The 24,247-nt window shown below is 39.1% G+C and overlaps 1 protein-coding gene across 2 annotated transcripts in view; it reads left to right on the top strand.

Annotated features, from left to right (window-relative positions):
- The window catches only part of cadm1b (cell adhesion molecule 1b), a 150,970-nt gene that overhangs the window by 100,965 nt on the left and 25,758 nt on the right, over positions 1 to 24,247 (top strand). For both annotated transcript variants that reach the window (XM_030151871.1, XM_030151870.1), the window contains exons 2-6: positions 8,004 to 8,024; positions 13,007 to 13,153; positions 17,271 to 17,423; positions 18,187 to 18,324; positions 22,903 to 23,061. In XM_030151871.1, the coding sequence (XP_030007731.1) occupies positions 8,004 to 8,024; positions 13,007 to 13,153; positions 17,271 to 17,423; positions 18,187 to 18,324; positions 22,903 to 23,061 (618 nt within the window). The remainder of the gene's footprint in view (positions 1 to 8,003; positions 8,025 to 13,006; positions 13,154 to 17,270; positions 17,424 to 18,186; positions 18,325 to 22,902; positions 23,062 to 24,247) is intronic.

Here is a 24,247-nt window from a genome sequence, read left to right as displayed (position 1 = left end):
ATTGTCATCTATGAGTCACATGAGATGAATTTTCATCAATATTAATGTGAGAAAATACTATTGTAGTGAAAAAGCCATTATTTTGATTAAGACACCCTACAGTAGCAGAAGTGTCATATTGTGTTATTAATTTTGCCTTAATGTTGTCTATGAGTACAGCTGTTAAACACTGATTTTTTATTTTTTTTTTTGTAGTTTGAAAAGACAAAATCGTTTTTTGTTTTTTGCTCAATGACTTCCCATTCACCTAAAGCAGCATTATGACAGTCAGCGCTGTGGCTTACTGTAACACGTCATGAGTCTTCCAGACAGGGCTTGTCAACAAACACCAGTGAACCCAAGGCTGACCCTTTTTTACACACCCATAGCTGGCAGCTGATCCCTCTGAAAACCAACAGAATCTCCGAGAGGGGGGAAGGGATGCGTAGCTGGCGAGCATGGAAAGCTTCAAATGATTGATAGCCATTTGTTTTGCCTGCTTAATACAACATAAACTCTCCAGCGATTCATCACCAGAGTGAGGGTTTTTCACGGTGCCTCTGCAAAGCCCACTAAAAATAATTCATTTTCTGCAAGCTACGAGCCAGGCACTAATGTTAAATATTCATGTGGGTCCAGTCTAAATGATGTGGCCATTGGCACACAGTTAGAGCACACTCTGTGGATGGGAGAAAATGTCAAGCTGTGAATAAATGAAAGCAGTGAGGCCGTATATTACCCTGCCATTGTAAATTTACTGTAGTTGCCATTTTGTACAGCCACTTCAAATAGATCTCTTTTATAATCAATATACTCTGTAAAATATTGAGCATATTGCCACGTTGGCAATAATCTGAAGTCATTGTGTTTGCTCATCCTTTATTCACTGTTTGTATGCGTTTTCTAATTTGTGCCTCATGAATGTTAAAAGAGGACTTTATGCTATTTCTGTTGTAATGCTGGTTTGTTCAGCGCAAGACTATCAAAGCGACCGAGTTGACTCTCTTCAAAGATGTCGATGCCGTGTGAGCTCCTCTTGTCACATGAGATCAATATGGCTTGTGCCTGTGCAGTTATGGTTTGATTTGTATTGACTGTGACATCAGTCAACCGCATTCATTTCTCAGATGTTTTCACAGTACGGCATGCTGATATGGAAAAGATGTTGTCATGGTTGCAAAGAAATTGTTTTGAGGCGTTATAGGTCATCTTCTATCGTTGTATCAGTAAGCACAGGAAGGAAAGGGCAAAATATAATAGAACGTACTGGGTTGAGTATCCATTTGGGGAACTCAAATAGAGAGCATAATATCTGCTGTGCATCATTTGGATGGAATGGAGAATGTTAAATGGCCTCATATTGACAGACACACTCGAGCAGAATTCATTTTTATCACACACACATACACATACATTTGTCCGCTGCACACATTCACACACATTTCCTCCTGCAGTCTGACTAATGAGGCCTAGGGCTGGAGATGGTTCCATCAAGGAACTTCCCCCTCTTTCTCTCTCTCTCTCTCTCTCTCTCTCTCTCTTTATAACACACACTCTCTTTCTCTCTCCCTCTCTCCTCTCTCAAACATGCACCTGATTGATAGCAGTGATTTGACTGAGAAAAGGGAAATGGGAAATTGAAAAATGGTGAAAGAAGATTGGAAACAACGTGCTGATTATAAACTCTGCGAGGAAACAAAAGGCCTTCCCTCTGCCTTTTCTCTTAGCACCGAGGTAGCAGGTGTGTGTCTGACAGGTGCCTGATTGAGGCGCGCAAAAGACATTACAACTGCAAACAAATGGACGTGTTTAGCGTCCCCGGTTGCAGTTAACGTTTTGGGCTGATAGATGTGATTATGAGTATATGAGCAGAGGCAGCAAGAGAATGGGCACAGGTGTTAGGCAGAGTGGCTCAGAAAAAGGGCCATGTTATTGTTGTGATGATAATAATCCATCTATACAATTAATGATATGTCATCAGTGAGGTCATCAGCATTGGGGCTGTTTTTTTAATATGTCTCATATTGTAATAATAGAGCCTCTCTGCTGGAGACAGCCACACAGGAGGCGGTGGACTACGCTGATTTATCATCATGCATAAAAAAAGATAAAATGCACGGAGTGTAATTTTTCAGAGTGTAAAAATGAGCGCAACAAGCTCAGTGTCTTAAACATCACTGATTTACAAAATAACCTCAATTACCTCCATGCCTTCGTCATTTATTTTGGTCTTTTTATGTTTATGTTCTCATGTTTCAGGAATAAAACAATAGGACTTTTATAACTGCTGCATAAATTTGTTGCTAGCACCATCTAAAAAGGCTTTGTGTATTTCATAAATGAGGGAGCATCTTGGCCAAGGCCCCAGCGGTTTAATATTCTCTGAGAGCTTCCAGACAGTGAGTGGTGGTGCAGCAGCTGTCTCTTGACCCCGCTGGACCCCCACTTACCCCTCTGACCACCTCCTCTCCACTGGGCAGACTGTGGCGATGACAAGCCTGTCAGAAGCTTCTCCTAATGTCCTAATTACCCCTCACACACACACACACATACACACACGCACACACACAAATGCACATTCAGTCTCTCTCTCATACACACACACACACACACACACACACACACACACAAAGACTTAATAGTGAGTAAGCAGATATTCTGGCAGACAACCTGGGAAGCACACACACATCGTCGCTTCTCTGAACATTGCTCATGTGAGTTCGCCTGGCAAGAGACTGTATGTAGGTGAGGCATCATAGCGTCTCCAGAATACACAAAAAAAAATCCTCCCTCAAGACACTTTGGCGGCTTTGATTCGAAACATTCAGTGTGTGTTTTGATCTGGGCAGGGCTGCGCGTTGAATCATAGGTTTGTTTTCTCTCCTGTGGTAACAAATGCACACTCCTGCTGTAACTTCCTTTAAAAAACTGAGGCCAGGGCTGAAAAGAGGTTTCACAGTGTCTGCTTCTTTCCCTCTGAGGGGAGAAACACAAAAGATGCAGCGTCACCCGAAATAGACAATCTGAATAAGATGTGATGTGCCACTTTGCCAGAGGTTAAGCTTTCCCTCGGCTTTGAGCAAGAGTCGCTTTCTGCTGCATGGTTTGGGTGCAGAGCACACTGCCGCTGCTGCACTTAAGTCCATGCTCAGTCAACCAGTCTTGTTAACATAACAGAGTGGATGATTGTGCCTCGTAGGAAAAGGAAATCTTTGTACCTCCCAGCAAACGCAGTTGGTTGGTGATTTATAGACCTGTGAGGTTACTGCATTTGTCACAATTAGGATGACTTAATAGTGTGCTACCATAATATTCTTCCTGCCTCATATTTTGTTGATTTGAAACATCCTGTCTAGTAGAATAGTCGAGTTTCATTGTGTCAAATTACCTTCCGACAGAGCTACAGCAGTCTACAGCAGTCAGGAATGTATTAGTGCTCTCTTTTGTCCTGACATAACTGTGAGAGCTTGAGCTCCACAGAGTTGGCATTAAAGCGCCTAGATGCCGTTTGCAGCTTTTTTTTTTTTTTTTTTTAACTTAAAAGACAAGTGAGATCTGACTGACAGGACCCAGCCACGTACACCACAGAGATTATACACCTTGTATGATTTTGTTTTCAAAGACTTTCCCAATGCAATTTTAGCCTTTTATGCATAAGAACATTTATCTGTTGTTATTTGTGTGCAGTTATTATTGTCCATTGCCCCTCACCATGAATCACTTTGATCAGATTCAGTGTATCTATGTTTATCTGACTGCATCTCAGAAGGATTACCTCCTAATCTTGCAAATTAAAAGATACATGTGTGTCCTTCAGATTTTAGTCTTGCAACAAAAAGGTCAAATGTTGGTCACTTACCAAGCATATCTTATAAATACTGAGCAATTAACCACCTCCATGGGGATTTTTACAGAATCTCTTTTTTTTAATGCAATTTATCAAGCAGGAGCATGCTTTGCATATCCTGTAAGCCTACCTGATTAATATGTTTCAGTCGACTGGGGAGAATTAATCAGAATATTCCCAGTAGTGTTTACAGGTGAGTGTTTTCTCATATCTGGCTGACAGGAATGGGCTGGATTAAGATGTACCTGAAAGCTGATAATAAAAGAAACAGGTCAGCTGTACAATTCAGCTTAATTAACACAGCATTAAACAATGCATCATCATGCTGCTAATTTCATTTTAATGACAAAAACAGTTTGTTTACATGATCTTCAGTATTAATTAATCATAAACAGGTCATATTGAAATAGTGACAGTTTATCAACTGTATTACAGGCGTTGCCATGAAGTAGTTATTTTTTTTATCCACAGCTCTTTAGTTGTTCTAATTCATGTTTGTGTGAATACTTATCATTTTCATAATTCTTTCCATTCATGGGCTTTTCTCCAGAGCTTTAAACTGCTGTAAAGTATACTAGCTGTATTATTCAGTTAGTTAGGATACACGACTGCAAAATTATTATTATACTGCATAATTCCTCAACCAAGAAATTGTCATATAAATATAAAATGTAACGTGTGTGCACATTAAAATGCTCGGCCTGACTTATCAGGCACACTACTGCCCCCAGTGGCCTGACTTATCAGTGCACACCAAAGCTTTTGGACAGACGGACAGAGGGACGACCAACTGATGACAATACCCTGCGGCTAGTGTGGCCGAGGGTAAGAAATATTAGTATTTTAACATATTTTATCCCTTCATCACAGAGCTAAATATACAAATCTATTAAAACACCTTTGATACAACATGACAGAAAAATGCCTGCCACTGTCACATGTACAATGGCAAGTTAAAACCAAGTAAAGACTATAACTGTCCATAATCAAATGGCTTGTTTTTTCTAACAATCTTTCAATCAGAAATTATGTATACTGTGGGGATGTAAAGATTACCGGTATAACTATAAACTGTAAAATGGTAGTGTTGCTTTTATCTGCATGTTTGTTGAATGTAAAGAAAAGCATCCTTGGTTCTTTGTTGTTTGTAAAAAAAATATATTTGGATCCCAACACTGATGAGCACCAGAAGCTAGGAAAGAAGACCAACGATACCCACACAGCACTCCAGGCTTGTGTTTTTTTGATTTATCCTTGGTTCTTATCTTCAATTTCCACAAAGTGCAGTTACCTCTTCTGGCCATAAGGTGCCATCTTTAATGCACATTTGTATGTTTGATGTTTACATGTTTAGATTTTAATGTTTCTGCCAACAGAAAGAACATTGTGCGTGTTATTATTATTATTTTTTTCAAAATTAAACTTGGTTAAATTATTTCAGTGTGTGTATAAGCACTTTTTCAACATTTTGAGCACATTTCAACAACACTGCAATAATAATAACTGTAATATGACATTTTCATTTACATCCCTAATACACTCTATAAATGGTGGAAATGAATGAAAAATCCTGTGCCAAATTTGAGTTGTAAATATTCCTGCTGTTTATGTGTATGTGTGTGTACAATTGTTTTATTATCTAATATGGATAACAAATTATGAGACTTTGTGCTTGTACATTTTTTCCCCAAAACTCTTTGATAAATTTGGTTTCTGAGAATCCTGACCTCAAAGTCGCCAGTGTTTATTGGGTCCACGCGGCGGGAGCTCATTTCTTCATGCGATTTCCTTGAAGAGAAAAGTTTGAAGCCCACCTCTGATCCATCTAATTAAATGAAAACGCAGTGGGCTACACACAGTGAGACAAGTCTGCTCAACACACATACACACACAAAGGTACCCAATGTGGATCTCTATGGGGAACTGCACAGAACACAAGCATCCAGCTCTGTTGTGTCCCCTTATGCAGTGCGATCACACACTACGTTGACGCGCAACATGCTGCAGATCATGAGCATAAATAAGCACGGGAATGTTTTACCTTAAAGGAAGAACATTAATTCAAAGGCATCACGCTAGTACTGAGAATAAAATGTTGCCTCATTAGTGTTACCCCACTGCTTTTACTGAGCAGTAGCAATAGAGAGAGAAGGGGTGGGGGTAGGGGTATGTGCCACTCTTACCACACAGACATTCAGTCTCCTGAGATACTAGTTTGCCTCAGTGACTGGAAAAATTCAGATTATTATGGTTTCATTGTGGTGGCAGTGGGTTGAACAAAGATGCCTGAATACTAGCACTCAGAGCCTCACATCTTTTAGAAAACATAATGCGGTGCAAAAATTTCATATGTTCAAAATGAATGTTTTGAGCAGGAAATGTGAAATTACTGTAGACTTCACTTTTTTTCTCTCTGAACATTACGCCACTCAGAGCAGGAAGATGGGATTTGGATGAAAAGGAGAAGAGGTGAGGAGACAAGGACAGACATTATTAGGAGGACGGTTGGCCTGCCTGCTCTCATCCTGTGTGATTGACAGATTGGTGCAATGGCTGCATTCACACGAATGCCATCACAAGCATTTCCCCAGAAATCTGTCTATCAGCACTGTCTAAGCAGAGCGACAGCCATGACATCTAATCACAGGCGAGCTGGCACCTCATAACTTCTACCTAATGTGCTGCAGGTACAGAGGAGAGAAGGGGAGCACAGCAGACACACCAACGCTATTTATAGCCCCGTCAGAGGCCACCAGCAGGAAGTGGATCATACTGAAGGGTTAGGGAAGATGTCACTACACTGTATCACCCGTCTCTCTGTTTAGATATAGGTCTCTGTTGACAAGATTAAACACTAAGATGCCCTGGTATCAGGGTGACACATTTTTCTGGGTTGCACTGGGTTTTTCCTGACAAGTAACATGAAATGAGGCCAGATATACTACGTATGCACGTACAAGATGATAATGAGTCATTTACATAATGTTGCTACAACACTATAATTACCTGGCAATTAAAGCAGCTCAAAAGCCTCATTATAGGCTGTCCTGAGGGCTGGTTGGACTGGGACACATACGGTGTGCTCATTCAAGCTTGAGTTTCACTCCGGATATCAACCTCTATCACTTGGTGCTTGTTCAAATAAAGCACAACTAAAATTATTTTGGAGAAGCTGCAGTGAGTTTAATTATCATGTAATAGAGATAAGATTTGATTGACACTTAAAGTCCTAAAGAAGCCAAGGAGATGTTGTCACAGGCTCCTGGACAATGTTCAGAATTTGTTCCCCATCATGTATGATTTGTCACTCACACTTTTTGTCCTGGGGGAATTGCTGACACATTGAAAATGCACAAAAGAGTATACAAGGACATGTGTCATACCTTACACCCTTATTACGCCGGCAATGACAAGTGAGACAAGCAGTCACTTCAACATGCGCTCAGCACTGAGGCGCACATTGCTCACAGCGAAAGTAAAGAAACCCAAAGTCTGTCTGAAATGTCAATATAATAAAAGATGGTGTGTGAAATATAAAAATGTAGATATGGATGTGCGGCGCAGAAGCGGAGGAGGAGAAGGTGGAGGAGGAGGCGGCGTCTGTGCGTGCGAGAGGGCTTGTTTATGAATAGCAGACAATGAATGATGGAAGCTCTCCCGAGGGTACAGGCCCTGAGCACTGCTGTGGGGACTTGGGAACACGCCAGTCTCCCATGCCCTGTGAGATGCCAGTTTGGGTGGGCACCGTTCCGAATGGGTGCTCTCTTCTCCAGGATACACGGTGGGTCCCAGGGGAGCGTCTCCAGGCAGTGGCTGCTCCAGAGCAGGGCTGGCTGGAATCTCAATAAGGGACATGGAGGGTGAAAACAAAGTCCACATATTCCCTCTGTTCCACTGTATTAATATCACTCTCATGGAAACGGGAAAAGAGGGGAAAATGCCTCATTATGTCAGGGCTGTATACACCTGTGGAAAACTGGGTAAATGACTCATGATGATTCCTTTTGTATTTTCCTTAATTACCAGAAAATTGCATATGGAGCTTAATGAATTTGAACGCTCAAATGATATTTTGTATTTGTTAACTGTCAAATATGGCTCTGTGCTTGCATCCTGTCTGCTCACAACCTGTCTGTTTTCTTCTCTTTTTCTCTTGTCCATGCCTGCGCTGCAAAAGGAGCTGCTGAAACCGTGACAGGTACTCTTTCTTCTTCTACCTGCTGTTCATTTGGAAGTGCTTGCTTCTGTCTGTTTCTGTTGATTTGCTGTCCATCCTACTCTGTTCATCTGTGCATATTTACATGAATGCCTGGTTGTCTTGGTATTGCATTTGAGAAAGGAGGAGAGAGTTGCACACCAGTAGCACAGAAGCAGTCTTTTCTATTTAGAATTTTATAAATCAACAATCTTGTACATATTGCCTTCTGCCTAAAGTTGAATTATGTGTGTGTTCAACTGTCTGCTACTGCCTTTCATGCCAAGTGACACTTCAGTGTAATTTGTGTATTTCTCTTCAGCTATCCCTCAATCCTTTATCACTATTGCACTGCAAGTAAAAAAAAAAACAAAAAAAACAACAACACATTACCCTTTCTAATAAGTGTTTAGTGGGCAAAACACAGTTATTTTCTTCTCCATGTGTTTGCAATTTCTATTTCTCAGGGTCTAGTCACACTTCTAACCTTAAATGTTTTCACTTTTCTGCAAAAAAAAAAAACCCAAAACAAACAATTTGTCAGGAACATTAATCTGTATTGACTTAAACTAGAGTTTTAAAATTTGAATACATCCTTGAATTTTTATTTTTTACCTTGTCTTTCAGTTTTGTTTTGTTTTTTATTCCATTTTAGTTTTTGTTAGTTCTGAATTATGGAACGCAAAACCAGTTTATTCTTGTACACCGTGCACTTTTGACATTGTGGGAAAATGAAAACAAAGCTGATTTTGCCAGCAATTCTGTTTAATTTTAGTTAGTGTCACATTGTTTTACATAGCCTTTCTTTCTTTCTTTCTTTCTTTCTTTCTTTCTTTCTTTCTTTCTTTTTTTCTTTCTTTCTTTCTTTCTTTCTCTCTCTGTAATCTACGTTTTTCTCTGTCTGTTAAAATATTAGATTTTTATTACACTTTACACTTTCATTTCACTATATTAACCCTGGGTCAAACTCCTTTAAAACAGATTACAACTAAAGGCCAATTAATGTTCAATAAAATATTTATCAATGCTTTTAGGATAATTGTACAGCATCACTTGAATTTTAATGCTTCTCGGCTGTTTAAAAAAAAAAAAAAAAAAAAAAACTTTCTTTTTGGTTTTAATCCCAATGAGAATCCAAGAGTTCATTAATAAATGTGTATTAATCTGTAATAAAATACCCTCCAGTTCAGCTGACGACCTTTTCCAAAATCTCATGCTGTCCAAAAATGAAAGGTATTTCTCACAATCTGGCAACTTACAAGGCATATTATTAATAACAGCTTATCTATAACACTTTACCTGTAAAATCTTTAGTAACCTTTAAAAATAATGGTTAATTAGAAAGTTGGTTAAAATTAGAACTGAAATTTTCCCACCACAAAAATATAAATGCAAACAGGTTGTATATTCTCATTTTTAGTTGTAACAGTATTATTTAAAAACAGAATTTCTAAGAATGCATGTCATTTACAGAATAAGAAATAATGGTGAAGTTAGAGTGTGTGAAATTTTGGAAACTTTCCCATGAAACGAATGTAGGAACACAATTAGCACTGGGCTAATTATACACTAAGAGCGAGGCCTTCTTATGCACGAACATCCTTAAAACAGCATTTCATCATGAGGATCAGGGTTTAATGACTGAAACAGGATAAAGACGCGTTGCACTAAAAAGGCAACATCAGAGAAGGAGAGGCAGAAACTTTTAGAGTTAATGACTCTCTGTAGTCCCGCTCGTTCCTAGAAAGGACACGACCATTGCAGACGGCGGTCGCAGCCACTCGGGGGAAAAGCGAGGCTGGCTGTCCTGCTCTCGCCTCCTCTTTCATGTCTTTTGATGCAAAAACAAGAGAGGAAAGTTCAAAGTGAAAACCAGCTTGACTCAAAAGGTGCCTGTCTCCTAACTTCTGATGGTGGAGTCGGTCAGATAATATTTCCTGATTTTGTCAAGTTGTGTTAAAATCGGCTCAGGTTGGTGCTGTTTTGCATTTTGAGGATGGCTGATGAGCTGTGCCTCCATGCCAGACACTCCATGCCAGATTGTACATCCCCTCAGAGAGCGCACAGACTTCTGAAGGTCTGTATTTGCCTCTGACTGTTTCATTCAGTATGTTGTGATGCAGGAACAGGAGGGCAGCCATGTGTAGAGATACAGGCACTTTACTCTTCCAGACAGCTGCTGGAATGAGTGTGAATTTATCAGCCAGTCATCTGTGCCATGCCTCTGCCCACTCCCCCTCCATACCCACCCACCACCCAGAATTAATGACTGCCTCTCCTCATTTGCACCCAATCATGACCAGGATGCTGAGGCAATTGAAAATGTTTACTCCAATTGCGAAAACCCTCCATGTTCCACAAAGTGGCCTGTTTTCACTTTGATGGGATTGCTAATCACAGCGACGTTATTTATGTGTGTTTTGAATTGGAGATGAGCCTAGGCTAGGATATTGGAGGGGTACCAACCTTGCTTGGGGCTGCTAAACCTTATGGAGAATTTATCTATTGCGTTCCCTTTCTCTCAGTCCAACAGATTGGGAGCAGAATAACCTTGCTTTGAGGATGCCCTGTGTTTCTGTTTTGACTGCCAAATATATTACTTTTACAGCATCGAAATAAAATAGACATCAAAACACCTCGCATTTCTTTTTCCTCATCTTCTTGCAGTATTTGGTACATGTACGACAGAGCTTCAGTGCACTACAAAACACCACAAAAATACAGATTTCAGCACTTTGCATGAAGTTTAGTTTGATGTGATTCATAAATCAAGTATCCCCACTTTATTTCTTATATTTCAAGTGTTAAAGAACTCATGCATTTTACCAAGTAACTAATCACACACTCTTATCATACTTTATTTTCTTAATGATTAATTCTCAGCGAGAGAACCGCAGACCAGCATGGGTTCTGTTAACAGTCACAAAATTTAAAAATTAATTTAATGAAAACTTAATAATTAACTTAATGGCTTAATTAAATAAAAATGAACTAATAGGCTTTTTGTGCAGTAATTGTATTAGTCATCATACTTTTTTCTTTGCTCCATCTTTCATCATCTCACACTACCACAGATATAACTATTTATGAATGTAGCTAAAATTGTCTCTATATATGGCATCACGAATCTAACATCACCAATTAGCTCCTCCACATGGTTGTGTCTTTTTCAACGCAAATAAATGTGAGTTACAGATCACTGGTCACCTTGTTAAATACATACTATTTAATGTTAAATTACTTCATCTCACTTGTGAGATTTGATTGCTGATGTTAAAATTGTTTTAAAGTGGAAAATAAAGCTGAAAAGTTATAAAAAAAAAAAAACAAAAAAAAACAAACATGCTGTCAAATAAGCATAACACTTCTCAACACTGATTACTGTCAAACTGTTAAGACTTTTTTAATATAACTTAATTTAGATTTGAAGTACTTCACAACAACTAAAACAAATCACAAAAATTACAATTATGTTCATTTTGTAAGTTAAACTAATGTTCACTCCTCAACATGGGTATAACTCAGTGAGTATGAGAATTTCTAAAGAGGAGATAAAGAAAATGATGAAGCGATCAGAATCACTGGTACACATCTCTTTTGCACAGCGTAACAACTCTGTTGATATTAAAGTGATAAAATCCACCCACTCATTTAATGCTCTTAATGTCCAATAAGAGATATAAGAACTATAAAAATTCTAAAAGCTCATATTATTTTTTCACAATCAAATATTATATCCATGTACATTAACCAATGACCCAAATGAAATACATTAAAATCTTGTCATGCATTAATTTTGTTTCTCCAATAGCCTGCAGTGTCTAATTTGTGTACATAATCATTGTCTGTTTTTGCTGTTACCTTCCTTTTGTCCTGAATCTAAGCCCTGGCAGCAGAGTGGAATGAAATGGGTAGTTCATTGCATCAGACAGGTCTGAGGAGCTTTCCTCCACAGGAGGTTAATTTCTTATTGCTTGCCGCATTCACAGAGTTCATTTTGAATCATGTTAGTTTGGCTGTCTATTCCCATTATCACTATCTGAAAATGCAGGTGTTTTTTTCCCTCCACTTTGTAAATGTCAGAATGCAATAGAGGTGTCTGACAACTCGGGCATGCAAATGTGCTTTTGATGTTTTCTTGGGGCTGTGGCTGAGAGTGTTGTTCCTCTGCTGGTGTGAATCTGCGGCATTAAACGCATTTCCCTTCTCCTTACGCTTTTTGACTCCTGCCAGATAAATATAGCACAAGGTGACTTTTGATTCTCTTCCTCTTTCTCTTGAAGGAGGAGGGGGGGGTGGGGGTGGATGTAAGGGGGCAAAGCAGGCTTTTTGCATTGGGGTTGGTGGTGTGAGGTGTAAGTTCCGCTGACAAGGTCGGGGTCCTGTCTGTGGCAACAAAGCAATGTACAGAGAGAGACTCAGACGCTTTACAGCACATTTATTCCTAGAAATACACAACAGAACCGCTGAGCACACTGAGTACACATTGTGTCACATGGAACCCTCAGATGGAGGGCTCTGATAAAGCTTCAACCATAAAACAGCATCCAGCTTGGCTTGTCTTCCTCTCTCTGTTTGACTCCCCCTCTCTCTTCCTCCCCTCCTCACCCCCTGCCCATATCTACTACTTGCCACTTTCTTACACTCTTTCTTTGTCTCTCTTTTGTCCTACCCTCCCTCCCTCCTTCTCCTTACCTTCGTGGGCAGCAGAGCTTACAGCCCATCTGGCACTGACTCACAGGGCCCACTCGGAGCTTGGGGAGATCAATAGTGACAAACATTGCACATGGCTCTTATATTAAAAGGATTAGACACGGCTGCAAACAGACAATCTACATGGCCTATTCACATATCTTTACACTGTGCACATGTTGCCATACTGCTCCTGTTGTAAGAAATACAGATATTTGATAGGCTGTAAATATTACTGATAGTGTCGGAGTTCAAATTTCATTTTCTTGTCTGTATTTGTCTGTTTTGTGAAGTCGAAGGTCAGAATCTGGCAACCGACAATGTGTCTGTGATCGAGGGGGAAATGGCTACCATCAGCTGCAGAGTGAAGAACAACGACGATTCTGTCATCCAGCTTCTCAACCCTAACAGACAGACCATCTACTTCAAAGATGTTCGACGTAAGTGTTGTCATATGTAATGTTAATCACATCAGCTAAATGGTTGCTTAAAATACAAACATGGATTTCTAGAGCGACTTATATTTTTAACCACAAAGGGATTATGTGAGGGTGGTGTGACTTAAGAAAATCAATTCTGACTGCCAGGCTTTTATTCCTGCCTCATACCACAAAATATTAATGTTGTGTCAAAGGGTGAGTTTTGGAATTTGTTTTTTGTTTGTTTATTCATTTTGCAGTTAGCTTACCCATTTTCATACACGTCTCTTTTATTAATGATAATGTTTTTCTTGCAGCTTCATTACTAAGAAATTCACACAGACAGCAAAACAAGCTGTGTAAAAAAATTCCTTTTATTTCTTTTTTTTTTCTCTCTTAGCCAAAGCCTTTTATGTACCTAAATCTGAACACTTTCTGACATGAAAATAACAGGTGAGGTGAACTGTGTGGCTTCACAATTAAAGTTCTTCAGTACAGAAGATATTAGCGATCACTGCATGAAATGCATAGCTTTGCATTCAATTGTCTGTGAACGTGATGCCATCTGTCCTTGACTTTTTTAGCTCTTTTACACAAGTCATTAAGCTCAGAATGTGGTAAGATTAATATGAGATAATACACAGCACTACCATAATGGGAATACTTTTGTGTCCTTGTCACTGTTCGATTTTACGATAATCTCTTAGATTAGGATATTGAACATTATGATTATGCATGAGCATATGGGCTACTTCTACTTTGAACCGAGTTTTTGTCTCTGCTTTTTTACTTGTTTGTACCTGGGATCCGAGCCAAGATTCAAGGTGAACGAGAAACACCCTTCATTTTAGTCTATATTGCATCCCAGCTGTTGTTTCACAAGTCTAGGTAGTGAGACATGTGCTTCATTTTCTCACTTACGAAGTGCATCAGGGGAGTTTGAGTACACATTTCATCATATTTGTACAAAATACCCTGAGCTAACGAGAATATGGCAGAAAAGAACGCGTCAATATGAAATGCAGGTGATGTTGTCTTATCTGCACTCGAACAGGAGCCTATGTGCATTACTGACAAGAAGACTTCAACAATAAATAATTACCTCCCCATGTAACAATCAATATTAGATCTGTAATAATGAACCATCATTCCAATAGCTGAAAATAGCCTTCTCCTCATCATGTTTACTGACTCAGACTAAAATATGTCATTTTCTTTGCCTTGATCAATGCAGAAACATTGTCAATTACTGAACACAAAAGGTTTTGTTTTACACGCAATTAGACCAGAGTTTATGTCACATTTCCGACACCAGCGAAGGTGTTATTCGACAACTGCTGTGTATTTATTTATTTATTTTTTTTTTTTTTCATGTAATGGGGTCCTGTGAACCCCATGACAGCAGTATTCTGGGCTGTGTTCCTAAAGGACTGCTGGTTCTGCGGGGACCCCCCTCAGCCCGTGGCATTGTTACCTGTCAACGGGGCCGCTCTACACAGTGGCAGATCTTTGTATACAAGGAAGAAAACAGCAGCGACATACAGACACGCTAGGAGCTTTACAAGAACAGCAGCTACAAGCAGCCACAGATATGCACATAAATAGCAAAACATAACTTTAAAGAACAAGTGAAGGCCAAATAAACAACTGTCTGCTGCAGAAAATAAAGATGAGTCATGTTCATAGAGGTAGAGGATGAAGAGTGAGACAGTCATTGTTCTAGATGTATGTGGAATGACATGTTATTTGGCAAAAAATCAGCATAATCAGTTATGGCAGACTTTTATTGGCAGTGATGTAATATTACACCATCATTAATTCACAATATCTCTCCAGAGTTGTCTAAGTTACGGTTCAGTGTTAAAAGTAAAGCCAGAAATCAGTTATTTTAGCAGTGATTGGCAACAAAGTTAAAGCTTTACTTATGCTCACATGCACCAGATGTTTTTTATATTGATTTTGTGTTGTCCTATTTAGCTGTAGTTACTTTCTGACTTTGTTCAGAGTTAAAGGTTAACCCTTAAAGACTTAAACAGCCGTTTCCAACAAAAAGCAACTAGGGATCTAAAATGTTTAATGACCTTTGATCCATTAATTCTATCAATCCATTGAAAGAATTCAGGTAAAATACAGTTTCTCAGCTTTTCATGAGCATCAAATAGGAAACGTTTGGATCTTAAGAAACTCTTTAGTGAATGTGGAAACAGTCATGTTCTGCAACAGTGAATTCATCAGTGAAACTCATGTAGTTTGACGGGGTTGTAGAAGCTTCTTTTTACTTTGCTGAAAAAATCTTGTTTCTTCCTTCAGTTTTGATATGATAACCATTGATTTCTATGAGCTTTTATTAACATGTACAGTAAATTAGATCAGTAAATTAAATCAATCCCAAAATAGCTGCTTTTTTTACCATTTATATTGTAATAAATGTTAAAAAATAAATAAATAAATAATAAATAAAAATAAATAAATAATAATAATAATAATAATTACTTAGGAATGGTTAAATGCAGAGAAAAATTCATATGGAAGTCACCACAAATGTAGGTCTAGGTCTTTAAGGGTCAGCCGACACATTTTGCATAATTTGTATCAATATAATCAAACACATTTTTTTAGATATCCCACAAAAACAAGAATTGCAGTTCATTCCTTATGTTGACATTTAGACACAAAACTTTTAGTTCATGTTAAGCCAAAGAAAGAGCCAATTCTAAAGCATTTACCATCCTTTACAAACATTATTGCAACACAAGCTGCTACCATTGAGTAAAGTTAATGAGGTACTTTTTCAGTAAATGGTTTTACATGTATTATATTATCCCTGAATCATTAGCTTAATTTTCACTTAATGTAAACTTGAAAGAACAGTTAGAACGTTTCTTAATGAAGAGAAGCATTGTTAAGTTGTGGAATGAATTACAAATGCTCAGGTAAGTAAAATAATGTCTTTGAAGAAACTAGTTGCATTTCGTCTGACTTCATCGACTTTGATGATTTATGTATTATTTTTAATTATATCTACTATTCTGGTTTTCCTCCTTAGCACAGAAGACTTTGTGTTTTGGAAAATCATTCCTTTAAACTAATTCCATAGTGTTTGATCTTTGCCCTCTCCATCCTCTTACGTAAACCAGAAAGTTATGAAATATTGTGTATAAACTGTATTGGATGTCTCACAAATGCGGGGTTTTACCTCCAGAGCAGGTGCTTTGCCTCTCCAAGTACATCTGTGTCATTGTTTCCTTTGAGGAGAGACTTCCAAAGGGCTCTCAAATTATATTAAGGATAAGGTTTCATGTTGACACTGCCCTGAGACCTTGTGTAATGATCACGATGCTAAGTGCAAAGCCTGATGGGAATAACAAACTCTCTGTGCTTTAAACAGGCGCTGAGTAGAGTTCGTTAGCCCGAAAGATACAGAGAGAGGACTTGATATAGAAGGCAGGTCATAACATCAAAAGGGCTCCCAATCAAATCAACCAAAGCTGTTTATGTAAAAGAGTGCTCAGGGATGAGGGCTGACCCAAATCAAAAGCTGAGTGAAAACTCTGAGAGATGTCTAACCTAGTTTGACGGCATTAAAAGAAAATTCAGCCGATCCATACAGGCATTAGTATACAGATTCCTGGCTACTTTTGATTTAGCGTTTCAGGCATTCAACCATCTTCGCACTGTGATTTAATTCATTATGTATGTTTGAATGCTTCTCCTTTTCCTAGAATATGTGAGTTTGATGCATCCATCCATGACCAGCCGCAGCCCATTTTAAGTTCCTAGAGTTCCTAGCTTGTTAGGAGTCCTCATGAGCACTCTTCACACTTTCCTGTCTTTGCGAGTGCTCTGTGGACTGTAAAGCTGCTTTATAAATCAACTTGTATGAATCATTTTGAAACTCACTTTTCTTTTACTCAATTAAGGAGAAAGCACACAAAGAGGCAGCGCTCCCTCCCCCACTTCTCCTGCTCTGTCTCATTTTTTTTCTCCATGTGTCTCCCTCTTCCTCTGTCTCCTCTCTCATTCTCACCTCTCTCCTCTTCCCATCTCTCCCTTCCTTTCTCCTTCTCACTCCATGTCTCACGTTTATGTCCCTGTACTCTGTACCCTCACTGTCTCTGTCTCACATGTATCCCCACAGCTCTGAAGGACAGCCGGTTCCAGCTGGTGAATTTCTCTGACAACGAACTCCGGGTGTCTCTGTCCAATGTGTCACTCTCCGATGAGGGACGCTATGTGTGCCAGCTCTACACAGATCCTCCTCAGGAAGCCTACGCAGACATCACTGTCTTGGGTAGGTGTGAGGTTGCATGTGTGAATCTCGCACACACTCACACCCATCGTCTCACACACAGTTTTATTGTATTTTGCTGGGTTATAGATAGTGAATATGAAATAATAGCAATCTTTGATCCTGTTATCTTTAGCAACTGAAACAAAATGTCAGCCAATTAGGCTCTCATGGTGCTCAACAGCATAACGAAAAGGAGCAGATGCTGAAACTGATGGCTCAGACCGCGTTGGTTTTGGCAGCTGTGTTGACTCTGTGAATCCCGGTGAATGTTGACTTGGCTGCTCCAAACGATTCCCTATTGAGAGTCAGCTGTGCCACACTTTGATGCTTTGCAGTGAAATTACTCTAGTTAAGCTTTATTATACATGCAGACATCCTGGGGGATTGAAAGGAATTAAAAGCACTTTAAAGTAATTACTCTAGTTGTACAATTGAAACCTAGCTGCAGTATTTCTGAACCAAGGGTTCGTAGTGAAGAGTCCTTGAAATAAACACCCCACTGACTTTTTGCTTTCAAGTGACTAGAGTTCAGCAAGTTTGCTGTGATGATGACTAATGCAAATCATAAGACATAACGGTGCCTTAACGCAATTTGTATAGATTTAAATTTGAGTACTGTAAGCTTATGTACTTTAGGAAAGCACAATAGTACTTTTTATGTGTGAGTGTGTGTATGTGTGTGCGTACATAAAAAAAGAATGTATAGAATTGCAGCATTTGCGATGTTGGAATCTTTCTGACTGCTGCCATTGCTGTGGGTCAGTCCCGCCAGGAAGCCCAATCATTGAGAGCCGCGAGGATGTGGTCAGCGAGGGGAACGAGACGGAGCTCACCTGCACTGCCATTGGCAGCAAGCCAGCTGCCTCCATCAGATGGATGAAAGGGGAGGAAGAACTGACAGGTCAGTAGAATAACAGCCTCCTCCAGTTTGCTTCACATGTTCCAGGCCTGTCGAGTTCTCTACGATTCCTGGTCTCTGGAGGCGCCTTCTCTGTGAACAAAATGTAGTTCTCCTCTAAAACATTAATGTGTGCTGTACTGATTATGTTGACTGGCATGTATAGGAGCTACCACTGAAAATAATCACACCTGGCACATACAGCTGAAAAAGCTGTGCTTTCGTCTTCTTTTTTCCCCTGTGTGCCAAATCCCACATCCATAAGCCTGCTCTGCTTGCTCAGCTACAGGATGTAATGATCAAACTCTGCATTTGTGGCTCCAAGAGTTGCAATCCAAGATGATGTTGTGTTTCCCATCAGTTTTACAAAACATGTGCATTAAGGTGTTTATTATTACATTTCTCAACTTTAGAGATGCTCCTTTCTGATTTAAAACTTCTTAAACATTTACTGTGCAAATTAGTTTCACCTGGAAACTGTGATGTATCGTATAAGAATAGACATCCTAATATATTCTACTTACAGTAAACCATCTATGCATGGTAAACATGGTTATGAACTCATATTTGCACATTTCATCTTCATTTCCGAGCCTTCAGCTGGCTGTAGGCTGTTTGCAGAGAGGGGTTATCTAATCTAGGAGGGTGAAAATCCTTATACCTCTCAGTTATGATTAGGGGCATCATTATTCATTACTACTTATTGTACAGCAAGGGGGATATTCATTTTAGTCGTATCATATTTATACAGTGTGGATATCTCTGGGCTTGTTGTCAAATTATATATGTATTAGAATGGAGAGGATTCATTTGGCTTGTTGAGAGATGAAATATTTAGACAAGAATGGATCTGAAGCTAAATGCCATCTGTGCCTCCAGTGTTCCCTACAGGAGTCGAAGTCAATTTCTGTTTATAAGTTGTTGAGTCTTGTGTAAGGGAGGGCGAGACAACAGGATGGTTAGATCAGCAAAATGCCACTGACACACTGAGGGGGGGTTAATCCATAGTGGCAGTGGATACATAAAAGGAGCCAGAGTGTCACGTCCTCCTATACCCCAGGAAACACAAATCACTACTCATTATGGATGTGCTAAACAATTCATTAGCTCCTGCACGTATTGAGATTAAAAGACAGCCATCACACTGGTTTTGTGGAATCTCTGTGATTGTGTTTGTCTTCTGTCGATGTGAAGCCAAGACAGCCGTAATGGCAAGAAAGAAATCTGCTGGCTAATTTAAACACACTGTCAAATCTGCCGAATTGGTTTTACAGCCATTTATCATGCTGGCAGGTATGGGACTGGAGGGTTCTGGCCAGAGCGTACTTAACACGCAAAACTGCAAAATGCTTGTTAGTGACTTGTTGAGTCATGCTCGTCTGCTGCTGTTGCTAATGTACAGAGACATTTATTCCATCATTCAAATGCTTCTTTGAAATTGGTTTGAAATTTTGCATGTAGGAGATTTTTGGAACGTTAGTAGACCTTGGTTTTTGTCTTATGCCATTACAGATATTCTGTTTTTATTTGGTTGAAAACATCATAGGGGTCAAGAAAATGATTTATATTTAGGCTCTTTTTTTAAAAGGAAAGTGCTCAGCTTGTTAAAACAACATTTTCTAAATTTTTTACACATCTAAGCAAGGAAGACTGACTTGAAGTACGGGGTCTGGTCAAAAGCTGCAGAGAAAACATGAATTTTAAGTATTTGATCACATTAGAATATCTGCTTTTAACAATACAACATGTAGAAATTAATCAGTTAAGTCAGTCACATGAAAGTAATGGATGTCAAGTTTTACTCACACATGACATTGTTTTAAAACATCAGTCGCAGCAGTATTCAGACAGCTTGATCAGTGGCTGCTGCACAGTGTGTTGGCAGGCAGAACACTTGGGTTAAAAACTGACTGAGGGAAGTGTCACCCTGAGAAGAGGCTATGCTTGATTGCGCTGGGATTGATCAGTAGTTGATGCTCACAAGAGCGTTTGATTTGACATCTCTGCTGCAACACTCAAGTCTGCTGCATTCAGATTCCAGTCCTTCTAGGACCTGATCCACAGTTGTTTTTCTCGTCTAGGTTTTGGATGACACTGATAATTGACAGGCGTTTGTTGACCTGTACAATGATTGATCCTCTAAAAATGAATCAGAACTTTCAGGAGTTTAAATTTTTCATATAAAAATGTTTTAAAATGAGAATCATGACAATGAGTAAGTGGCACAAACAAAAATGAAAAAATCTAATTAAAGAAGCTTTACTGTTGAAACCACTGCAGGCAGTGCTGTTTGCCTGACATTGAACTGTGCTTTACTTGTCCCTTTAGCATTTAGCGAAGGGCAGAAGTTCAAAGTAGGCCTCGCAGTACAACATTTTTTGAAGACAAGACAGTTTAAGGCACAGTGTTGATAAAGTGGCACAGAAAAACAAGAACCGGCTCTTTATTTGCATACATTTGATTACACTTACATAAAAAATATATTATGTGAATTTGGCTTCAGACTGAGTTTGAATTTGCATGTGAGTTTTCATGTTTTCTCTGTTTCTATACTTCCTCCCATCGTCCAAAGATACGAAACTGAATGGGTTAATTGATCAATCTAAATTACCTATAGATATGAAAGGTATGAATGTAAAAGTAAATACTTGTTTGTCTGTTTATGTCAGTTCTGTGATGAACTGGCAACATGTCCAGGGTGGACTAGGCTCTGACTGCCACCCCTCCCACACACACACACACACACACGCACACACACACACACACACACACACACACACACACACACACACACACACACACACACACACACACACAGCAGTTCAGAAAATGGATGGACAGATGGATGGGATGGCTTCAGGCTTTTAATAGCACTTAGAAATGGTTGTTAACTTAATTTGATCCTTTATCAATATGATGACTGAGTTTAATACCAATCACATAATCATAGCCTGGTCCCATCTATTATTTTCTATAATTTTAACTGAATTATTCTGAGGAATCTGTTATAAAAATCTGCCACTTTTTTTTGACAGATAGAAAAAAAATTGGCCTCATACAACAGCTTAGAATTTTTTATTAGTTTTACCTTTATATATTATGGTTGCCTTACAATATCAAAATAACTCCGCTGCTCATTTCATAAATGGCTTGCTGATGTTCAACAACATTTATTTTTAGAGAATAAAAATGGATGTTATCTTTTCATTTTAGCCGCACACTGCTGTGGCTGCCACAACAAATACTTTTATTCAAATAATTTTTGGCTGAGAGGATAATGACTAATCACCGCAGCCCTCTAATTCACCCTCCACTTCAGCTGACTGGAGCAGTGCTTCTAGCAGGCATAGTTGGAAACACCCTCTTTGACCCCACAAATGTGACCCAGTGCTGTGCTTTCCCATTTTTGATTGCAGTTAGAAAAAATAAAGGTGAGGTTAATTTCTCTTTTTTGTTTTACGCTTTGGATCAAACTTTAGTTCATTCATTTCTTTCCTGAGCAAAAATCAGTGAATTATTGTTAAAGTACAATAACAAATAATTTTTAATGCCATACTGTGAAAATTCACACTCTACTTTTACACACTGAAAAAATGTTGTTCATCAGTGGATTTATTTGATTTAAAATATGACATTTTTGCTCCAGTTGTTTTTCACCTGTTTTTTTCCACAGATAAGCAGCGTGATAATCAATGTTTTTTTTCTACCTGGTTTTTACACACTGTCATCACAGGTTCACACCTTTTATTCCTGTTGTTGTGATTCATATTCATGTTGCTATTATTACTTATTGTTACTGTGCCTTAACAACCAGTGTGCATTTCAAATAGTCTTTTCTTTACCACAGTTGAGAGACTGGTCAAATTTAATGGCCTCAAGCGCACTGACCACTTACCGATCCCAGTACTTTAAATTTTATGTAGGCAGGTCTTGGGTGGGTGGGTGTGTGTTACATGGGGTTAATATCCATCAAGAGGCCACATATGTGTGTATTGGTGATCATCAACTGTGGAACAACAGTGTTTTGCCCTCTCTGAGTCCAGCCAAGGCTCCCCTGTGACAAGGCTGAAATGGAAGTGTGCTGCAGGTCAGAGTGGGGCTGTAATTATTTCCTCACTTCATTAAGTGCGAGTAAACCATCACACTCAGCACTGCGGCTAATGCGATGCCCCTGTGGCATTGTAATGCTCTCTAAATGAATGCCCCTCTGACAGCCCAGGGCCTAGTGGGCAGCAGATTACTGCAGGGTGAGCCCCAACAATGCTCAGACCTCAAACTGCAGAAGCATTCATTATCAGGCTTATATGACCCAGCCACTCCTCACTGCTCTTGTCAGAATTGAAGTCCGCAGGCCAGTCTGGATCCTCTTAAGACTCGTTTGGGCACCATCACTGAATCATAAATGAAATGTAAATGCCACGTGAAGCCACTCCACATGGACAGGTAATGTGTTCTTAATAGCAATGACTATTTGCTCATTATAGTGACTGCGGGTTGGTGCTGCTTCAGGACCTGACGTTTGATTCCAAGCAGTTCATCGGTTAACTTTTTTCCGTCTTGTGCCTCCGATGGTTTTCCTAGGTGAAACAACAGTCGAAGAGACGTATGACAGGATGTTTACTGTCAGCAGCCGTGTAAGATTTTCTGTCACCAAAGAGGATGATGGAGTACCAGTGGACTGCATCATTGACCACCCAGCTGTAAAGGACCTCCTAGCTCAAAGACACTTGGAAGTGCTATGTGAGTGACCAAAAACTGCTTAGAGATGCAAACAAGACCGAGGAATTGTTGAGATCTTCTCCTTGTAGGACTTATGACAAATTATTTAAAATGATAAATGACAATAACGAGCTGACAGTAATACAAACAAACAAATATACTCACTTTTTACAGTTGAAAAATGGCCATATTCAGCACTGTGATAGGTTCAATACTTTAAAGGAGTGATATTTTGCTTTTTTTTTAAATGGAATTATGCATTTTAAAACATTTCCCTGTGGTCTACATAAACTGTAAATGCTATGCTCGGGTCTGAATTCTTCATTAATTAAACTACAGGCTCATGTTCAACAATATTTCTGAGTAATGACACCAGAAAGGTTGTTTTGAGCGCTGGCCCTTTAAATGCAAGTGAGCCACTTCATGCCCCACCCTCTCCAGGTTGTTGGCTGTGCTGCTCTGTCCCTGAATATTTTAGGTAATCGGCTGGAAGTTTGGACATATTTTCAGTATAGACTACAACCACTGCTGTTGACAAACACTTATGTACAAATGTCATGACGTAACTAGTTATACAATGTAACAAATTAATAAGGAATTGAAACAGTATTGATAGAAATCCACTCAATTTTAACCCGAATGAAAATTAGCTTTGCAGCACCTGGAGGGTTCAAATTTAAACTTTTTGAACTATTAGGGTCCCTAAATACACAAATAAATGTACCTAAGACCAATAAAAGTGGGTTTTGCAAAATATGACTCCTTTAAGACAATCATCTTTGGAAAATTAGGAAAGTCTTACATAAAATCAGGCATACAAACCCACATTTGCTTAAGATATCCCATCAATTTCAGTACCTTTTTTTTTTTTTTTGCTGAATCCTCATATTAAATATTTCCTGTTGTGTTTTAGACCCCTGATAGCACTATGGAGCTGGTTGTCTAAGGGTACATCTGTGCATCTGTGATGTTCGTTTCTACCAATGCCAGCACTATTCCACTGATGTAAAGGTGTACAGCAGATGTGCACCAGTGTAAGAACAATAAAAGGAAAGGAGACGATATTTACAAAATGCTAGAATTTGGCTTTGCATATGTTTAATGACAACTGAGACACACTTGTTTGTTTATTAGACTTTAAGACTATACACAGTGCATTAAAAACTGATGTCTCCCTTAACCTCAGTTTAGCTTTTATTTACAGACA

Source organism: Sphaeramia orbicularis, chromosome 13 (genome assembly GCF_902148855.1).
Source record: "Sphaeramia orbicularis chromosome 13, fSphaOr1.1, whole genome shotgun sequence".
Lineage (NCBI taxonomy): Eukaryota > Metazoa > Chordata > Actinopteri > Kurtiformes > Apogonidae > Sphaeramia > Sphaeramia orbicularis.
This window is presented reverse-complemented; position numbering and strand designations above follow the sequence as displayed.